General features: G+C 44.4%; 1 protein-coding gene across 1 annotated transcript; it reads right to left on the bottom strand.

The window, feature by feature from the left end:
* Positions 1–2,221: 2,221 nt before the first annotated feature.
* On the bottom strand, positions 2,222–20,314 carry SNRPC (small nuclear ribonucleoprotein polypeptide C). Its single transcript, XM_003278822.4, has 6 exons — positions 20,175–20,314; positions 19,776–19,818; positions 14,717–14,825; positions 8,319–8,408; positions 5,893–5,997; positions 2,222–2,570 (listed from the first exon to the last, which is right to left on the bottom strand). Exons 1-6 carry the CDS (start codon positions 20,180–20,182, stop codon positions 2,446–2,448), a joined length of 480 nt encoding a protein of 159 aa, XP_003278870.1. The 5' UTR covers positions 20,183–20,314; the 3' UTR covers positions 2,222–2,445.
* Between the last annotated feature and the right edge of the window lie 1,300 nt (positions 20,315–21,614).

Raw genomic sequence — 21,614 nt, 5'->3', positions numbered from 1 at the left:
TGTAGTCCCAGCTACTCGGAGAGGCTGAGGCAGGAGAATGGCGTGAACCCGGGAGGCGGAGCTTGCAGTGAGCGGAGATTGCGCCACTGCACTCCAGACTGGGCAACAGAGTGAGACTCCGTCTCAAAAAAAAAAAAAGAATTTTTCTTATTTAGCCTGTTAACACAGTGGATTGAATTTAATATTATTATTATTTTTTTTTTTTTGAGGCAGAGTTTCACTCTTGTTGCCCAGGCTGGAGTGCAATGGCACGATCTCAGCTCACCGCAACCTCCGCATTCCAGGTTCAAGCGATCCTCCTGCCTCAGCCTCCCAAGTAGCTGGGATTACAGGCATGTGCCACTGTGCCCAGCTAATTTTGTATTTTTATTTTTTTTTGAGGCGGGGTCTCTCTCTGTTGCCAGGCTGGAGTGCTGTGACATGATCTCGGCTCACTGCAACCTCCAACTCCCTGGTTCAAGCAATTCTTCTGCCTCAGCCTCCCAAGTAGCTGGGACTACAGGCACGTGCCACCACACCCAGCTAATTTTTGTATTTTTAGTAGAGATGGGGTTTCACCATGTTGGCCAGGATGGAAATTTTGTATTTTTAGTAGAGACGGGGTTTCACCTGGTCTCTATCTCCTGACCTCATGATCCACCCGCCTCTGCCTCCCAAAGTGCTGGGATTACAAGCATGAGCCACCGCACCCGGCCAAGTTTAAGTTTTATACTTCACTGAATATGAACAGTGCCAATGGCTTCCTTTCTAAATGCTTCCCTGAAAATATGCTACTTTTACAGCCTAGTGATGTAACAAACAGGATTCTAAAAACACATTCTGGGACAGGCGCAGTGGCTCACCCCTGTAATCCCAGCACTTTGGGAGGCCAAAGCAGGAGGATCACTTGAGCCCAGGAGGTCAAAGCTGTAGTAAGCTATGACTGAGCCACTGCACCCCAACTTGGGCAAGAGTGAGACCCTATCTCAAAAAAAAAATAAATAAATAAAAGCACCTTCCGTAACAAAGAAATCTGTGTAATTTTACCAATGCTACAGAAAGTTTTCAGGCTGTTATCCCAACACTTAAGGAGGCTGAGAAAAGAGGACTGCTTGAAACCAGGAGTTCCAGACTAGCCTGGCCAATATTGTAAACACTATCTCTAATTTAAAGTTGTTTGGGTTGTTTTTTGTTTTTGTTTTTGAGATGGGGTCTTGCTCTGTTGCCCAGGCTGTAATGGTGCAATCTCAGCTCACTGTAACCTCCGCCTCCCAGGCTCAAGCGATCCTCCCACCTCAGCCTCTAGATGCCACCACACCCAGCTAATCTTTGTATTTTTTTGTAGATATAGGGTTTCCCCATGTTGCCCAAGCTGGTCTCAAACTCGTGGGCTCAAGCAATCCACCCACCTCAGCCTCCCAAAGTGCCGGGATTAGAGGCGTGAGCTATGACACTTGGCCCTTAAGTTTTTTTGTATTGTTATTATTAGTAGTATTTTTGATTATTATATTATTATTATTATTTTTGAGACTCTGTCGCCCAGGCTGGAGTACAGTGGCACAATCTCGGCTCACTGCAACCTCCGCCTCCTGGGTTCAAGTGATTCTCCCACCTCAGCCTCTTGAGTAGCTGGGATTACAGGCATGTGCCACCGCGCCTGGCTAATTTTTGTATTTTTAGTAGAGATGGGGTTTCACCACATTGGTCAGGCTGGTCTGGAACTTCCAGCCTCAGGTGATCTGCCCTCCTCGGCCTCCCAAACTGCTGGGATTACAGGCGTGAGCCACCATGCCCAGCCTTTAAGTTATTTTTTAAAAAGGAGAAACTTTTCAGATTATTTGAGCCCAAGAAAGAGGGGAGCTGAGAAAAAGGAGAAGCTGAAGTTAGGGCAATTCTTGCCATTCTTGGCTGACATGCACACAACGGGAACTATTTTCCCTTACTTCAGCATAAAAGACTTAAAATTTTCCACTTACTATACAAAGTGTTATTCATGTGAAAAATTAACCGAGCTGTTTATTATTTTAACCAACAAAAGCTCTGCAAGTGCTAGATTTAGTGCTGTACAAGATGACTTTACTAATAAAGGGAGGATGCCCAAAGAGATTTATCATATAGCTAAGGAAAAATAATCTCACGAAGAGGATATGCTGAAGAGATAATGAGCTAGAGAAACAGAACTGGAATGTTTCATTTCTTTTATAATACACAGAGAATACAGAGGAGGAAAAAGGGAACACACTTTTAACTGAAAGAGTTGACAATTTTATTTTCACATTTCTCAATACAAATGAAAACTGCATCTTTTTTGTCCCACTTCTCCCCTCCAAAACTATTCTCTTTGATAGGACAGGGAAGCAAGTCTTCCTTATGCTGTTCAGAAAACTTAGTATCACAGCAGCATGATCTCCTGGTGAAGCAGAACAGGTAATATAAAACTGATACAATGAAGCCTCCCCTCTATCCTTATCTGTCTGGTCGAGTCATTCCAGGCCGAGTGGGCACCATCATGGGACGGGCAGGAGGTCTCATCATTGGGGGCCCAGGCATCATTGGCATGTGGCCTCCCATGGGCGGCCTCATTCCAGGAGCTGCAGGACAAAACAAAGAAGAGGGAGAAAAAGGGAATCAGAAAATACGATTTAGGGAGAGTTTGATGGGACTTCAATTAAAAACAAAAAACGTAGCCCCCCTTGCAAAATGCTGGAAAAAAGACATACGTGACAGAAGAAATGCAACGAATTCATCACATCTGTAAATTACTTAGACATTCTCAGACAAAAAACAAAAAGGTCAACACAAGAACCGTATGGGAATCATGATCTAACGATAGTAAGGGGGAAACTATCAACAGACTGCTTTCCAGAAATCGCCAGGGACACTAGTTCTCTAAACTGACCTTTTTTTCTCACTCAGGGAAATTCACAACTAAGTCACATGTTTTTCAGTCAGTTCTTTTAATCAGTGATATCCACCATATAACCAGGAGCTATTTCATGAATGTACACAGGCATAGACGACAATCTTACCACTAAGCGTTTGTTCGGAGTTGTAGGAAAGGTGAGCAGGAGGCCCATGCTGAGAACCTGTTAGTAACCATACTTAGCTCAAGTCAAGAAAAATAATAGGCAATAACGTGATTTATAACAATTAGCGCAAAAAAAATTTGATTTTTCTTATGCATTTCAGAAACTATTAATGAATTTTTTTAAGTGTCCCATCAATAAACCAGCCAAATAAATGAGCCATGGAGGGGAGGGCAGGCAGAGGGGTAGGGGAGGAACACAGGTAGTTTCAATGGAATCAATAATGTTCTACTTCTCAGCTGGGTGGTGGGTTCATGGATATTAATTTTACTATTATGCCCCATAATTTCATGTTATCTATATTCTTTTTAAATATCAAATCTTACCAATTTATTTTTAACTAAATAATTTTGATTAAAGGTTTGCCGCAAAGCGTTCAAGAGAAAACTATATTCAAACTTGAATATAGCCTTATCACAAATGGTGAAACACAAGAATATGCAAAGACACAAAAATCCAACAGGTACAGAATTTAAGACCAATTTAAATGGGAACAGAGAATACTACTAACTTCTAAATGCCACATAAAAGCCCATGCTTAACCTATATTTAAGAATTTCTTAGAGGAAATGGATGGACACAGACCAAAGATTAAAAACTGGAAACTTGTTTTCTTTGGTCTCCATAATGAATTTACTTTGAATCAGTTGACAACATTGAGATTTCATACAAAAGTCTAGATTCCTTTTTTCTTTTAAACTTTTTATTATGGAAATGTTCAAACATACACAAGAATAGTAAAGAAGAGTATAATGAACATCCATGTATCCGTCATCTAGCTTCAACAATTATCCACTCATGCACAACTCTATCTATACTCCCCACCCATTCCTATCCCCGTCCACCCTCTAACCACTCAATTATTTTAACACAAATCCCACAATCTTAACACCAAGCCTGTATTCTCAAATTGCAACCATAGGCTGAAGCTGAGTTCTAGAAGCCTTCTTTAGATGAAGCATGCATTCCCCAGTTCACCACATCCCTAAAACCTCTAAGAATTTGAATTTGTGAGCCTGGTTTAAGGATGCTAAAGCCATTGAAGTCATTTTGATTGTGTTTTGGGCTCACAAGTCAGTAAAGGCAGGAACTCTCTTTATCTATACTCTCCCCCTCCTCTAAGTGATACCCGCAGCACACATACTGATACTTCTGCCTAGGAAGCTACTCTAGTAACTTTGCAGCTTGTTTTTCCAGAGAAGTTAGAGGTGTCGGTCACATCTGTTCCCAAACCTGATTGTGTCAGTTGCAGTTATTACTCCAATTACATATATATAATTTTTCCACAACCCAATTAAATGAGTGTGAAAAGAGAATAGCTTCTATGAAAACTAACTTAATACTTAGGAAGACTCAGATAAACTATCATCAAAAAATGCTCAACAATTTGGTAGGCAAAATAATCATAAAAGATTGGAACTAGATTATATCACAAGGTCTCAGACCACTTCAAAGAAATGAAACTAAAGTTGGTGGAGGATGTGTTATAGTTATGGCTTATTGGTTTATGCAATAAATATACAGTGTTTCAATCATTAGACACACTTTTTTTTTTTTTTTTTTGAGACAGAGTCTCACTCTGTCACCCAGGCTGGAGTGCAGTGGCACAATCTCAGCTCACTGCAACCTCTGCCTCCTGGGTTCAAGCGATTCTCCCACCTCAGCCTCCTGAGTAACTGAGACAACAGGCGCGTGCCACCACACCTGGCTAGTTTTTTGTATTTTTAAGTAGAGATGGGGTTTCATTGTGTTAGCCAGGATGGTCTTGACCTCATGATCTGCCTGCCTCGGACTCCCAAAGTGCTGGGATTACAGGCGTGAGCCACTGCGCCCGGCCTAGACACACTCTCAAAGCAAAGGTCCTGCTCAGGTATCAGAAAGATTTGCAAATTAATGTACGTTTAAATTTACATTAAAATAAAATGTTTGAAGTGTAAGTTTTTTACCCCTCCCTAAATAAAAAAACAACTACCAGGCTGAAAGCTTTTTTAATATAATGATGTGGCTAAGTTAAACTGCAAGACTAGCCGGGCGCGGTGGCTCACGCCTGTAATCCCAGCACTTTGGGAGGCCGAGGCGGGTGGATCACGAGGTCAGGAGATCGAGACCATCCTGGCTAACACGGTGAAACCCCGTCTCTACTAAAAATTCAAAAAATTAGCCGGGCGCGGTGGCGGGCACCTGTAATCCCAGCTACTCGGAGAGGCTGAGGCAGGAGAATGGCGTGAACCCGGGAGGCGGAGCTTGCAGTGAGCCGAGATTGCGCCACTGCACTCCAGTCTGGGCGACAGAGCGAAACTCCATCTCAGAAAAAAAATAAAATAAAATAAACTGCAAGACTAAACAAGCAACAAGAGGTGGCTCTGCTCCAAATCAAAACTGAGAAAATGTATCTATAACCTTCCCCCTCCCCACAAAATGGAACAAGCTCATCTACCCTTCTCTTCAGTATAAATGGCCAAAAGCCAGGATGAGGCAAGGAAACAGAAGAGAGGAAAAGAAAAACAGAGGCAACCTATCCTGCTTTTAGTAGCACAAGGTCACTGGACACCATCCAATTATAATGATAAAACCAAGTATTTCTTTTTCTTTATCATTAATAGTTGACCAAATTTAATTTGTTACAATAGTACATTTAGACAGCTAATTAGATAATTTGTGTAAATATTCCACCCTCAGAAGTGGAGCATAACTCCCCATTTTCAAGCTTTGGCTACACATAACTGACTTCCTTCCATTAAGTGTCAGCTATGCATAGTAACTAAACTAAATGGAGCAAACTAGAAACACAATGGAGCAAACTAGAAAGATAGACATTCAAACTTACCAGGTCCCACTGGCATCATCCCAGGAGGAGGAGGGCCCATCATTGGCATCATGGGAGGACCCCCCATATGGGGTGCTGGCATCATACCAGGGCGAGGAGGACCCGCTGAAATAAAGAATGGAGCCTGTGGTTAAGGTGTGCTCACATATTAACATTTTCTCTTCTTTTTTTTTGAGATGGATTTTCGTTCTTGTTGCCCAGGCCGGAGTGCAATGGCACAATCTCGGCTCACTGCAACCTCCGCCTCCCAGGTTCAAGCGATTCTCCTGCCTCAGCCTCCCAAGTAGCTGAGATTACAGGCATGTGCCACCACACCCAGCTAATTTTGTATTTTTAGTAGAGACAGGGTTTCTCCATGTTGGTCAGGCTGGTCCCGAACTCCCGACCTCAGGTGATCTGCCCACCTCGACCTCTCAAAGTGCTGGGATTACAGGCGTGAGCCACTGCGCCCGGCAACATTTTCTCTTCTTAATCAAACTAAAAGGATCTCATGAACTCCTTCAAATTCTGAAACAATAGCCCTCTTATGGTTTCTTTTTATAATAGCAGATCCACAAAAATCACAGGCCATAAAACATTAATCTATGAATAAAAAGCAAGAACAAGTCTGCCTAGACAGAAGAATAAAATAAAGTCAGATTCCCTAGGTTAAGAAAAAAATTGAGAGTTTAATTTAAAAAAACAAAACAAGGGGGTGGAGAGGTTGTACCTTCTACAGAGCTCCTGACAAAAAGCTGATGAACTTAAGCCACAAGTATCTAATTTCAGATCCCTTTGTAAAAAATGAAAATATGGTTTTAAAAGATTCCTTGAAAATACAAAGACTTATATGCAGGGATATTCCTGACAGTATCATTTACAATACCTAAAATTTGGAACAACTTAATAAGAAAATAGTGAGGTAGGCCGGGGGTGGTGGCTCAAGCCTGTAATCCCAGGACTTTGGGAGGCCGAGGCGGGCAGATCACGGGAGGTCAGGAGTTCAGAACCAGCCTGGCCAACATGGCGGAACCCTGTCTCTACTAAAAATACAAAATTAGCTGGGCATGGTGGCACGCATTTGTAATCCCAGCTACTCGGGAAGCTGAGGCAGGAGAAATCACTTGAATCCAAGGAACCCAGGAGGCCGAGGTTGCAGTGAGCTGAGATCATGCCACTGCACTCCAGCCTGGGCAACAGAGCCAGACTCTGTCTCAAAAAAAAAAAAAAGAAAAAGAAAATAGTGAGGTAAATTATGGTAAATTCATACCATAGACTATTCTGCTATCAAAAATAATGGAGTTGAGTGCCAGCCAGTCAAGGTAGAGAAGGAGAGAGAAGTAACCTTGGAGTTGCTATGGGCTGAGGCCTGACCAGGTCCTAGGATGGCAGGTGCCCAGAAAAGGTTTGGCAGGGCATTAGTGGTCCACCTACATTAGTGTGCAACTATTACAAACAGCCTATTTCCCTAGGTTTATACTCGTGATTGTGTGCAAGATTGAGTCTAGGTCCTGAATGTGATTTCAGTCTGACCCCTCCGAGGAGAGCCACAGTACAGTATGACCCAATACAGCACTCAATCTCCTCTTGTCTGTCACATAGAACAAACTTTCCCCGAAAGCTGGGCCCATGATCCACTCCACTTTCAATGATCTAATTCTTACCTTTCCTTCTTTTCTTTTCTTTTTTTTTTGAGACAAAGTCTGGCTGTATTGCCCAGGCTGGAGTACAGTGAGGTGATCTCAGCTCACTGCAACCTCCACCACCAGGGTTCAAGCAACTCTCCTGCCTCAGCCTCCTGAGTAGCTGGGACTACAGACATGCACCATCACGCCTGGCTAATATTTGTATTTTTAGTAGGGATGAGGTTTCATGATGTTAGCCAGGCTGGTATCGAACTCCTGACCTCAGGTGATTCGCCCGCCTCAGCCTCCCAAAGTGCTGGGATTACAGGTGTGAACCACCACGCCCAGCCTAATTCTTATCTTTCTAAGGTATAGATTTTAGTGTTAGGTGGGTTAGAAAATAGGGCAAAAGACTAAGGAGTTTATCAGCTATTTTAATCCTCCAGTGCTGGGCTCATAGCAGTAAATAATTTAATGTACCTAGCAACTCCTATTCATGTATTAGCTCATCTAATCAGAGGTTCATTCTGAGCTTTCTTTCCATTTAAATCTGTCTTAGATCCACACTTGGGATGCCACAAATACAGTATCTTAGTGACAATGCAATCAAAAGTTAACTCTAAAGTTATTTTAGAAATTATACCACTAAAGTTGTTTTCTATTACTACCTGCATCTATATTCAACATTTATATATTTATACATTTATATTACTATCTACATACAAATGCAACAGCATTTGAAAGCCAACGGCGAGATAATCTAACCTAATCAAAGGATAGCCTGCCCCATCACACCCCTTAAGATTAAAAGTTTAAACTTACGAAGGCTGGGGGGAGGTGGTATCATCGCCCCTGCAGGAGGAGGAGCAGAGAATGGAGTAGGAGGTATCTTTCCTTGTTGAAATGCAGCCGCTTTGGAGATGAGGGTGAGAAAAAAAAAAGATGAATAAGAATTCAACAACCCAGTAACTAATAACCACTTTCTTTTAAGTCTTCAATGGTTCCAATTACTTTACTCTTGCTAGTTGTCATCTAAAATTATTACATCATGGTCCTACAGTTTTAAAATCATTTTTAGGTATTCACCAGCTAAAATTGCAGTTAATTGGTTTATTAATTTATGTTTTCTACTTAGCATTTCTATGGCTAAATTAAGTATGGGAGACTGGAGTAAAAATTTCCTGCCTATCAATGTCTTTTTTTTTCAGACAGAGTCTCACTGTCACCCATGCTGGAGTGCAGGGACACAACCGCAGCTCACAACAGCCTCGACCTCCCGGGCTCAGGTGATCCTCTCACTTCATCCTCCTGAGTAGCTACAGGTGCATGGCACCATGCCTGGCTAACTTTCGTATTTTTTATAGAGACCGGGTTTCACCGTATTGCCCGGGCTGGTCTCAAACTCCTGAGTCCACGCAATCCACTCACCTCAGCTTACCAGAGTGCTAGGATTACAGGCGTGAGCCACCATGCCTGGCCCTATCAATGTCTTTTACCAAAGAAGAACAGTCATCTTTAATCTATAGATGTAGTTTATAACCAATTAAAGCCATTCATAGTTTCGTTTGAAAAAGTGTAATACGTGCCCAAAAAGCTAGGCTTTATAAAATTTCTATCCTTCCTACGTATGCTGTCCTAGGTCAAAATAATACACCATGTTGGTTTACCAGTTTGGAAATCGATGCACTAAACTAGGATATTTAAAACACACAAAGATTTCAAACTATAAGCCTGCCGGGTGCGGTGGCTCACGCTTGTAATCCAAGCACTTTGGGAGGCCGAGGCGGGTGGATCACGAGGTCAGGAGATCGAGACCACGGTGAAACCCCGTCTCTACTAAAAATACAAAAAAATTAGCCGGGCGTAGTAGCGGGCGCCTGTAGTCCCAGCTACTTGGAGAGGCTGAGGCAGGAGAATGGCATGAACCTGGGAGGCGGAGCTTGCAGTGAGCCGAGAGCGTGCCACTGCACTCCAGCCTGGGCGACAGAGCGAGACTCCGTCTCAAAAAAAAAAAAAAAAAAAAAAAAAAAAAATTAGCCAGGCGTGGTGGCGGGCACCTGTAGTCCCAGCTACTCAGAGAGGCTGAGGCAGGAGAATGGTGTGAACCCAGGAGGCAGAGCTTGCAGCGAGCCGAGATTGCACCACTGCACTCCAGCCTGGGCGACAGAGCGAGACTCCGTCTCAAAAAAAAAAAAAAAAAAAAAAAAAAAAAAAAACAACAAAAACAAACTGTAAGCCTGCCCCAAAAGAGATTATGGTTTTTAAGAAAGTCTAATACAATCAATTTAATAATTTTTTTTCAGACGAAGCATAAAACAAGAGAAACTGAAGATCATCTATATTTCGTGTTAGAAAAGAATCACAAATAAATATTAAAATACACACTCATAGTCTATTCCTGACATAAGCTGTCTACAGCCCATCCCACTCCACTCCCACCAATGCAAAGGAAGTCAAATTACTCATCAACTATTGATAATTAATGGGATCAGATCCAAAAAAGTGACCTAAGTGGAGATTTATGAATAGCTTATTATCCATATGCCTCTGAATAAAGCCTGTGGGATCTCAGGGATTATACCCCAATATCGACTTTTTTAATCAAAAAGGCCTCTCTCACATCCTTTGTAGGAAGACAGCTTGTAAAGCCTGAAGTAGGGGAAGCAAAGTCACTGACTTAGTAGCAGGCTGTATATCAATATAATCATGGATTTCATGGGTGTGTCCCTGAGGGGCTCCCCCACTATTCTCAAAAAGTCCTCCACTAAAAATGTTTATTCTGACTAGCCTTAAAACAAAAACAAAAACGTGTATTCAAGCCGAGTGCAGTGGCTCCTGCCTGTAATCCTAGCACTTTGGGAGGCTGAGGCAGGAGGATCTCTTGAGCTCCAGAGTTAAAGACTAGCTTGGGCAACATAGTGAGACCCCGTCTCTACAAAAAATAAAGATTAGCTGAGCATGATGGTGTGCACCTGTAGTCCCAGCTACTTGGGAGGCTGAGGCAGGAGGAATGCTTGAGCCCAGGAGTTCAAGGCTACAGTGAGCTATGATCGGGCCACTGCACTCCAGCCTGGGTGACAGAGTAAGACTCTATCTCTAAAAAAATTAAAATTTAAATAAAAAAATGTTTATTCATCCTAAATTATTTTGCTGCATATGCAAAGTAACTACAGAATATACTGTAAATCTTTTAATGCCAAGAAATTTCTAACATCTTTTCAAATAAGGGGACAAGATTACATCATGGTTTATTTTTTCATATGAAATGGGACAATGGGGCAGGTGTGGTGGCTCATGCCTATAATCCCAACGCTTCTGGAGGCCCAGGCAGGAGGACTGCTTGAGGCCAGGAGTTCAAGACCAGCCTGGGCAACAAAGTGAGACACCATCTCTATAAAAAATTTTACAAAATTAACCTGGCATAGTGGCGTGCACCTGTAGCCCTACCTACTCAGGAGGCCAAGACCAGAGGATCACCTGAGCCCAGAAATTTGAGGCTGCAGTGAGCTTTAATTGCACCATAGCACTCCAGTCTGGGCAATAGAGTGAGACTCCGTTTTTTTTTTTTTTTTTTTTTGAGACGGAGTCTCACTCTGTCGCCCAGGCTGAAGTGCAGTGGCTCGGTCTCGGCTCACTGCAAGCTCCACCTCCCGGGTTCACACCATTCTCCCGCCTCAGCCTCCAGAGTAGCTGGGACTACAGGCACCCACCACCATGCCCAGCTAATTTTTTTGTGTGTGTTTTTAGTAGAGTCGGGGTTTCACTGTGTTAGCCAGGATGGTCTCGATCTCCTGACCTCATGATCCGCCTGCCTCGGCCTCCCAAAGTGCTGCGATTACAGGCGTGAGCCACCGCGCCTGGCCGAGACTCAGTTTAAAAAAAAAAAATTGTGACTGGGCATGGTGGCTCACGCCTGTAATCCCAGCACTTTGGGAGGCCGAAGCAGGAGAATACTTGAGGTCACGAGTTCAAGACCAGCCTGGCCAACATGGTGAAACCTCATTTCTACCAAAAATACAAAAAAAATTAGCCAGGTGTGGTTGCGTGCACCTGTAGTCCCAGCTACTCGGGAGGCTGAGGCAGGAGACTCGCTTGAACCCAGGAGGCAGAGGCTGCAGTGAGCTGAGATCACGCCACTGCACTCCAAACTGGGCAACGGAGCAAGACTCAATCTCAATAAATTAAATAAATAAATAAACAAAATAAATTTTAAAAACTGGGACAATGTCTGAGGTTTGCTCCATAATAATCCAGGAAGGAGAAAGGGAGTAGATGACAATATTCAGTGGCTGTCTTGGCCAGAAACAATTTTGCCTCCCAGGGGCACTGTACAATGCCTGGAGATATTTTTAGTAGTCACAACTGGAGGTTGGTACTGGCATCTAGTTGGCAGATGCCAGGGATGCTGTCAAACATCCTGCAATGCACAGAAAGACCCCCACAGCAAAAGATTATCCAGCCTTAAATGCCAACAGTATCAAGGTTGAGAAACTTAGAATAAATGGAACAAGAGTGCTACAGCTGAGCAATGAGAAATGAAGGGTGAGGAAATTCAGAATGGGAGGTTCATTAAGCTTGTCTATTTTTTTTTTCTATTTTTTTTTTTTTTTTGAGACGGAGTCTCGCTCTGTCGCCCAGGCTGGAGTGCAGTGGCGTGATCTCGGCTCACTGCAAGCTCTGCCTCCCGGGTTCACCCCATTCTCCTGCCTCAGCCTCTCCAAGTAGCTGGGACTACAGGCGCCCGCCACCACGCCCGGCTAATTTTTTGTATATTTTTAGTACAGACGGGGTTTCACTGTGTTAGCCAGGATGGTCTCGATCTCCTGACCTCGTGATCCGCCCACCTTGGCCTCCCAAAGTGCTGGGATTACAGGCGTGAGCCACCGCGCCCGGCTTTTTTTTTTTCAGAGTCTCGCTCTGTTGCCCAGGCTGGAATGTAGTGGCGAGATCCCTGTTCACTGCAACCTCCACCTCCCAGGTTCAAGCGATTCTCCTGCCTCAGCCTCCCAAGTAGCTGGGATTACAGGCATGCGCCACCACATCCAGGTAATTTTGTATTTTTAGTAGAGACAGGGTTTCTCCATGTTGGTCAGGCTGGTCTCAAACTGCTTATCTCAGGTGATCCACCCACCTCGGCCTCCCAAAGTGCTGGGATTACAGGCATGAGCCACCACGCCAGGCCCCCGCTTCTCTATTTTATTTGAAAATTTCCATAATAGTTTTGCCTTTTTATTATTTACTAATTATTATTATTTTTTTGAGACGGAGTCTCACTCTGTAGCCCAGGTTGGAATGCAGTGCAGTGGCGCAATCTTAGCTCACTGCAACCTCCGCTTCCTGGGTTTGAGCGATTCTCCTGCCTCAGTCTCCCAAGTAGCTGGGGCTATAGGCATGTGCCACCATGCCCGTCTGAATTTTTTGTTTTTTGTTTTGCTGTTGTTTTTGTTTTTGAGATGGAGTTTCCCTCTTGTTGCGCAGGCTGGAATGCAATGGCGCGATCTCGGCTCAATGCAACCTCCGCCTCCCAGGTTCAAGCAATTCTCCTGCCTCAGCCTCCCACATAGCTGGGATTACAGACATGCACCACCACGCCCGGCTAATTTTGTATTTTTAGTAGAGATGGGGTTTCTCCATGTTGAGGCTGGTTTTGAACTCCTGACCTCAGGTGATCCACCCGCCTCACCCTCCCAAAGTGCTGGGATTACAGGCGTGAGCCACCACGCCCGGCCAATTTTTCCTATTTTTAGTAGAGATGGGGTTTCGCCATGTTGGCCAGGCTGGTCTCGAACTCCTGACCTCAGAGGATCCGCTCACCTCCTCCTCCCAAAGTGCTGGGATTATAAGCGTAAAGTAAGCCACCATGCCCGGCCAGTTTTGCCTTTTTATTATTTTTTAATTTTTAAAAAAATTTTTGGCCAGGCATGGTGGCTCACGCCTGTAATCCCAGCACTTTGGGAGGCTGAGGCGGGTGGATCATGAGGTCAGGAGTTCGAGACCAGCCTGGTCAAGATGGTGAAACCCTGTCTCTACTAAAAATACAAAAATTGGCCAGGCACGGTGGCACGTGCCTGTAATCCCAGCTACTCGGGAGGCTGAGGCAGGAGAATCGCTTGAACCTGGGAGATGGAGGTTGCAGTGAGCCAAGATCACACCACTGCACTCCAGCCTGGCGACAGGGTGAGACTCTGCCTCAAAAAAATAAATAAATAAAAATAAATAAAAAATAAATAATTTTAATTTTTTTTTGAAACAGTCTCACGCTGTCACCCAGGCTGGAGTGCAGTAGTGCAATCTCAGCTCACTGCAACCTCCACCTTCTGGGTTCAAGCGATTCTCCTGCCTTAGCCTCCTGAGTAGCTGGGATTAGAAGCAGGTACCACCACGCCCTGCTAATTTTTATATTTTCAGTAGAGATGGGGTTTCACCATGTTGGCCAGGATGGTCTCCAACTCCTGGCCTCAAGTGATCTGCCTGCCTCGGCCTCCCAAAGTACTGGGATTACAGGCATCAGCCACTGCACCTGGCCTACTGCTTTTTTAAAAAGGCACATCACAAAGCCCCTATTTGCTTGCCAGCTTGGAGTACAATGAATGATTAAGAAAGGCCATGATTCAAATATACCAGGATGATCTAAAGTAAAAATGCAATATCTCCTTCTGTTAGTGTCCTGGACCCAACAAGCCAGAACAAAATGTTCCTAACAAAAAGAGCATGGGAGGTACAACAGGGGTCCAAAACATATCCAGACTATTTTGTTACATCAAGTAGTTTCTTTTTGACTAGTACTCTGTCAGGACTACAAATAAGAAATCTAAATACAGTCTCAAACTATTTGGGGAAAACCACAAACCCACTCCTCACCTGCTCCTATTAGAATAGGAACATACTTCTAAAACCTATGGATTACTACAAAGGGGCTTTATAGAAATTTGCTACAAAATCTGGTCTGTGCCAATAGATAAATATTAAGCATCTCCACTCTTCTCTGCTTCACTTCCCTATCTAACCTTATTGCTGTCTCTGATTGCTCTATCCTCAATAATAAATATTAATGTGTTCTTATATCCTTGGGAAACCAATGACCTTCTACTTCTTTCATTCGACATATCCAAATGTTCCTATTTATCATTCAGAATGAGTTGCCTCTGTGAAAAACACCAGAGACGGACAAGAAAGAATAGGACCATTTTACCACAGCAGAACAAGAGACTGAAACATACTTGTTTTGTCAATCAGGCTCTGAGCCTGCTCTTCCATCCATTTCTGATAATAGTCTTTCACATTCTCTTTGTGTTTCCTTCCACTGCAATGTGTCTTTCTCACAGATGGCTGTAAAATAAAAAGATCATATCAGATGTAGAAACAAATGTCCAACACTAAAAATTTAATAAAATTTTACCTTTATATAAGTAGCGTGTCTAGTATCAGCAGCATTAGCTGGCTGCTACAGTATTACTTAAAAACATTATCCAGCAACACACTCTGATAATTTTTTTACTATATTATCTAGACTAGAGGTCTAGTCCAAACTATGCCCCATTGGCCAGCCACTGGCTTTTGTGTTTAAAAAAAAAAAAAAAAAAAAAAAGTATTGGAACACAACCACATTTATCTCTATCTTTTTTTTTTTTTTTTTTTTCTAACAGCGTCCTGCTCTGTTGCCCAGGCTGGAATACAATAGCACGATCTCGGCTCACTGCAGCCTCAACCATCCGGGCTCAAGCAATCATCCCACCTCAGCCTCCTGAGTTGCTGGGACTAGAGACACAAGCCACTATGACCAGCCAACTTTTTAATTTTTTGTAGAGATGACATCTCACAATGTTGCCCACGCTGGTCTCAAACCTCTAGGCTCAAGTGATCCTCTCACCTTCGTCTCCCAAAGTGCTGTGAGATTACAGGTGTGAGACACAGAGCCCAGCACATTTATTTATATATTGGCTACAGCTTCTCTCTACAAGGAAAAGTTGAGTAACTGCAGCAAAGGTGGTGGTCCCAGCTACTTGGGAGGCTAAAATGGGAAGTATGTTTGAGCCCAGGAGATCAAGGCTACAGTGAGCCAAGATCACTCCACTACACTCCAGCCTTGGTGACAAAGCAAAATCCTATCTCCAAAAAAAAAAAAAAACTGTTCCTGGCTGGGCGCAGTAGCTCAAGCCTATAATCCCAGCACTTTGGGAGGCCGAGGTGGGTGGATCACAAGGTCAGATCGAGACCATCCTGGCTAACACGGTGAAACCTCGTCTCCACTAAAAATACAAAAAAGTAGCCAGACATGGTGGTGGGATCTGTAGTCCCAGCTACTCAGGAAGCTGAGGCAGGAGAATGGCGTGAACCCAGGAGGCGGAGCTTGCAGTGAGCCAAGATCGTGCCATTGCACTCCAACCTGGGCGACACAGAGATACTACGTCTCAAAAAAAAAAAAAAAAAATTGTTCCTTGTCCTCCCAACCACTGCTTACATTAATACAATGATGCCTTAAGCCTAATAACAAAATCATGACTAGCAGCCGGTTGCGGTGGCTCACACCTATAATCCCAACACTTTGGGAGGCCAAAGCTTGTCGATCACCTGATGTCAGGAGTTCAAGACCACCCTGGCCAACAAGGCGAAACCCTGTCTCTACTAAAAATACAAAAATTAGCTGGGCATGATGGCACGTGCCTGTAATCCCAGCTACTCGGGAGGCTGAGGCAGGAGAATCACTTGAATCTGGGAGGTGGATGTTGCAGTGAACTGAGATCACGCTACTTCACTCCAGCCTGGGCGACACAGCGAGACTCCATCTCAAAAAAAAAGACTAAAAATCAACCAAAGTCCAAAAATTACAGCACTGAATGTTTTTACACATTTCTTTCTTTTTTTTGTTTTTTTGCTTTCTTTTGAGACGGAGTCTCACTCTGTCACCCAGGCTGCAGTGCAGTGGCGAGATCTCACCTTACTGCAACCTCTGCCTCTCAAGCGATTCTCCTGCCTCAGTCTCCTAAGCACTTAGGACTATAGGCACGTGTCACCACACCCAGCTAATTTTTTTGTTTGTATTTTTAGTAGAGATGGGGTTTCACTGCATTGGCCAGGCTGGTCTTGAACTCCTGATCTCGTGATCTGCCCACCTTGGCCTCCCAGTGCTGAGATTACAGGTGTAAGCCACCACACCCGGCTGTTTTTACACATTTCTAAGTCCACTACAGGGATCTGTAAAATCAATCAGCACAGAAATTTTCCGTTTTTGCAAGACATCATTTTAGAAGGAACAAGCGTTCATGACATTTCTCATGAAAAGATATTTATAATATAAAGAAATACTTTTCAGTTCTCTGAATTCTGGCATTAGCAAGAAGGTGAATAATAGGTATATTAAACTATAATGCCAAAAAAGGGCAGAAAGGCACAGCGCCCCCATTAACAACTTCCAAAAATTATGTCGAGGGGTTTTACCTAGAGAGGGGTAAAAAAAGGACTAGGGATCTATAAGCAAGAACTGACTAGCTACTAAAAATACCAATTTATCAGAGCACTCTGCTCCAGGACAATGTATGATAATACACAGAACTTGGCCGGGCACAGTGACTCACTCCCAGCACTTTGGGAGGCCAAGGTGGGACCATTTTTTCATAGTAAAACCCCATCTGTACTAAAAACACAAAAACTAGCCAGGTGTGGTGGTGCAGGCCTGTAATCCCAGCTACTCGAGAGACTGAGACAGGGCAATTGCTTGAGCCCGGGACGCGGAGGCTGCAGTGAAACAAGATTGCGCCATTGCACTCCTGCCCGGGAAATAAAGCAAGATTCCATCTCAAAAAAAAAAAAAAAGATAATATACAGAACTATAATAACGTCTTCAAGAGGAACCACCCAACTTAAATGTTCCACATCTCTATTAATGCTATACTACATCTGACCAGATGTTAGAAAGAATTTCAAATAAAGTGACAATAGAAAAGTCACTGGCCAGTTTCTTCCAGCTACTATTCAAGATGATCAAGAGTTATAATTTAGACCAGCCTGGGAAACACAGTGAGGCCTCAGCTGTAAAAAGAGTTGTGATTTAATCAGATTTCTACAGAGGCAGCAAAGCACAGAGCTGCAGTGTTCAAGGTATGCTTCACAGACAGCCATCTAAGGGTCTCTGAGACTCACTCACGAGGTCTGCAAGATCAAAGTGTTTTCATAATACTACTAAGCCATTACTTTCCTTTTTCACTGTATTGACATTTTCACTGACGATGCCAAACTCCTGGTACTTTAGAATGAATCAAGGCAATGGCACCCTACTGTATTAGTGATCACTGTATTCTTCAACGTATGTACTCACAGGGGGAAAAAAAAGCCAGTTTCACTGAGTGTCCTTAATGAAGCAACAAAATTATTAATTTTTATTAAATCTCAACCTGTAAGTTCAAGTCTTTTTAATATTCTGCGTGACAAAATGGGAAGTATAGACAAAGCACTTGTGTTGCACGCCAAAATATGATGCTCTTTCAAGGAAAGGCAGGCATATAATTGTTCAAATTGTGAGTTCTACTAGCTGCCTCTCTTGAAGTCCTGGGCTCAAGCAATCCTCCTTCCTCGGCATCCCGAAGTGCTGGGATTACAGGCATGAGCCACCATATCCAGCTCAGCTGCCTCTTTGATGGAACACCATTTTTATTTGAGAGTGACTGAGACACAAACCGTATATTCAGACTTCTCAAAAATGAATGGAGTGAGCCTGTCACTTCAAGAAGAGCAATGGAAAGTATTGCCAACGATAGAGTTTGAGCTATTAAGCAAAAATCAGAATTTTGGAAAATCTTATTTGCCACCACAAGCTTGACAGCTTCCCAATACTTAAAGGTGGTTCTGATTAGATTGTGACATTAATTAACGTGGGTTTTCTCTTTTTTTTTTTTTTTTTTGAGACGGAGTCTCGCTCTGTCGCCCAGGCTGGAGTGCAGTGGCGCGATCTCGGCTCACTGCAAGCTCTGCCTCACAGGTTCACGCCATTCTCCTGCCTCAGCCTCCCGAGTAGCTGGGACTACAGTCGCCCGCCACCGCACCCGGCTAATTTTTTGTATTTTTAGTAGAGACGGAGTTTCATCGTGGTCTCGATCTCCTGACTTCGTGATCTGCCCACCTCGGCGTCCCAAGGGTTTTCATTACATAATCAAATGTGTCTACATTTGAAGCCTGGCACTAACTCAAGTCCATCAACATTTTCCAAATAACCAATGCACATTACAAAATCATGCATGGTAAAAGATCCACTCAAGGCCGGGCGCGGTGGCTCACGCCTGTAATCTCAGCACTTTGGGAGGCCGAGGCGGGTGGATCATGAGGTCAGGAGATCGAGACCATCCTGGCGAACACTGTGAAACCTAAAAATACAAAAAAAAAAAAACTAACCGGGCGCGGTGGCGGGCCCCTGTAGTCCCAGCTACTCGGGAGGCTGAGGCAGGAGAATGGCGTGAACCCGGGAGGCGGAGCTTGCAGTGAGCCGAGATAGCGCCACGGCACTCCGGCCTGGACGAAAGAGCGAGACTCCGTCTCAAAAAAAAAAAAAAAAGAAAGAAAAGAAAAGATCCACTCAAGTGCTCTTAAGATAGACCACTAAATGTTTTTTTTAAGAAACGGAGTTGGCTGGGCATGGTGGCTCACGCCTGTAATCCCAACACTTTGGGAGGCCGAGGCGGACAGATCACCTGAGGTCAGGAGTTCGAGACAGCCTGACCAACATGGAGAAACCCCAACTCTACTAAAAATTCAAAATTAGCCGGGCTTGGTGGCCCATGCCTGTAATCTCAGCTACTCGGGAGGCTGAGGCAGGAGAATCGCTTAAACACGGGAGGTGCAGGTTGCAGTGAGCCGAGATTGCGCCACTGCACTCCAGCCTGGGCAACAAAAGCGAAACTCCGTTTCAAAAAAAAAAGAAAAGCACTAACAAAACATTCTACTTTAACTGTTGTTATTATTTGATAGGCAGTTTTTTTTGTTTTGTTGTACAGGCTGGAGTGCAGTGCCTGATCATGCCTCACTGCAGCCTGGACCTCAAGCGATTCTCTCACCTCATCCTCTTGCGTAGCTGGGACTACAGGCACACCACCATGCCTGACTTGTTAAGCAGTTTTTAATCAAAGTTACTGTAAGGGTGGGAAAATAACCTCCAATTATTTTCTCCAAAGAGTAGACCTTAAACCTCAGCAGGTGGGAAAGCACAACTTGCATCTTTAAAAAAACACAAAACTCATTTAATTATTACACATAAGGCTTTTTGAAACTATGAATAGATATGCCACTTACAGAGTCATGGGTGAGGTATGTATCGCAGTAGTCACAATAAAACCTGAAAAGAGGTGAAAAGAAGAGAAAAAGAAGATGACAACCAGCTAGATGCCCATCCACGGAAACGCTGTTCATGGAAGATAAAAACAAAAAAACAAACAAAAAGCCAGACCTCCTCACGACTCAAGAGCGTCAAAGCGTCGACACATAAACCAAGCTTTTTTTGTTGCCTTACGCGGGATCCATCTACACTCTAAAATAGGGTGTCTAGCGCTCTCCATCGCCCTACCTCCGTCCACCCGTCCCAGATACTCTCCTGTCCCTCGAGGTTTCAGAAACCAGAACCCGCTCTCCGCTCCTGCATGGGGGCCACAACTAGTGACTACGATCACCCTCAGATTTCGGGGCCCCACTCACTTGGGCATGTTGCTCTGCAGGCCGTTGGCCACTCCGTTAAGTGACGCCCGGAAATGACGCGCACAGCCAGCGACGACACCGCGGAACCCCACGAGACTAGCGTGAAGACTTCCGAAGCCCTCGCCTCCAGCAGCCGAGCGAGGGGCGGGGCTTTTCCTTTTCTTCCTTTCATTTATAGGATGGCGGGAAGGAGGAGTACTACGGGTCGCTACGAGGTTCAATCCAAGCTCATTTAATCTTATTTCTCGATGCTTCCGGAAGAGCATATTTAATCTTTCTTTTTTTTTTTTTCTGAGACGGAGTCTCGCTCTGTCACCCAGGCTGGAGTGCAGTGGCGCAATCTCGGCTCACTGCAAGCTCCGCCTCCCGGGTTCACGCCATTCTCCTGCCTCAGCCTCTCCGAGTAGCTGGGACTACAGGCGCCCGCCACCACGCCCGGCTAATTTTTTGTATTTTTTTTAGTAGAGATGGGGTTTCACCGTGGTCTCGATCTCCTGACCTCGTGATCCGCCCGCCTCGGCCTCCCAAAGTGCTGGGATTACAAGCGTGAGCCACCGCGCCCGGCCGAGCATATTTAATCTTTCTATAAATATTTAATGATTCTCTGCTACGCGCCTGGGGCTGCTATAAATGCTGAAAAAACAGCAGTGAACAAAACAGATAAAAATTCTTGTCCTCGTGGAGTTGAGATTCTAGTGGAACAAGACAGATATTAAAACCAACAGGAGCCGGCGCCGTGGCTCGCGCCTGGAATCTCAGGTACTCCGGAAGCTGAGACGGGAGGATCACGTGAGCCCAGGAGTTGGAGCCCAGCCCTGGGCAACATAGCGAAACTCTTGTCTCTACAAAAAATTTAAAAACTAGCCAGACGTTGGCCCGGCGCGGTAGGTCACGCCTGTAATCCCAGCACTTTGGGAGGCCGAGGCGGGCGGATTGAGGTCAGGAGTTCGAGATCCGCCCGGCCAACCTGGTGAAACCCCGTCTCTACTAAAAATACAAAAATTAGCTGGGCGTGGTGGCGGGCCCCTGTAGTCCCAGCTACTCGGGAGGCTGAGGCAGGAGAATGGCTTGAACCCGGGAGGCGGAGGTTGCAGTGAGCCGAGATCGCACCATTGCACTCCAACCTGGGCGACAGAACGAGACTCTGTATCAAAAAAAAAAAAAAAAAAAAAATTGGACGTGGTAGCGCGCGCCTGTGGTCTCAGCTACTCGGGAGACTGAGATGGGAGGATCGCTTGAACCCAGGAGGTCGTGGCTATAGTGAGTCGTGATCGCGCCACTGCACTCCAGGCTGGGTGACAGAGTGGTACCCTGTCTCAAAAAAATGGTAAATATTTATAGTAGTGGGTTAGGTGGAGCAAAGTGAAGCAGGGAGGAGGGGAGTCCAACTTTACAGAGGATAGAGAAAGGTTATCTCGTCTTTCTTAAATTTATTTTTTG

Source organism: Nomascus leucogenys, chromosome 22a (genome assembly GCF_006542625.1).
Source record: "Nomascus leucogenys isolate Asia chromosome 22a, Asia_NLE_v1, whole genome shotgun sequence".
NCBI classification, from domain to species: domain Eukaryota; kingdom Metazoa; phylum Chordata; class Mammalia; order Primates; family Hylobatidae; genus Nomascus; species Nomascus leucogenys.
The sequence above is the reverse complement of the archived record's forward strand: the minus strand, read 5'-3'. Positions and strand labels throughout refer to the sequence as shown.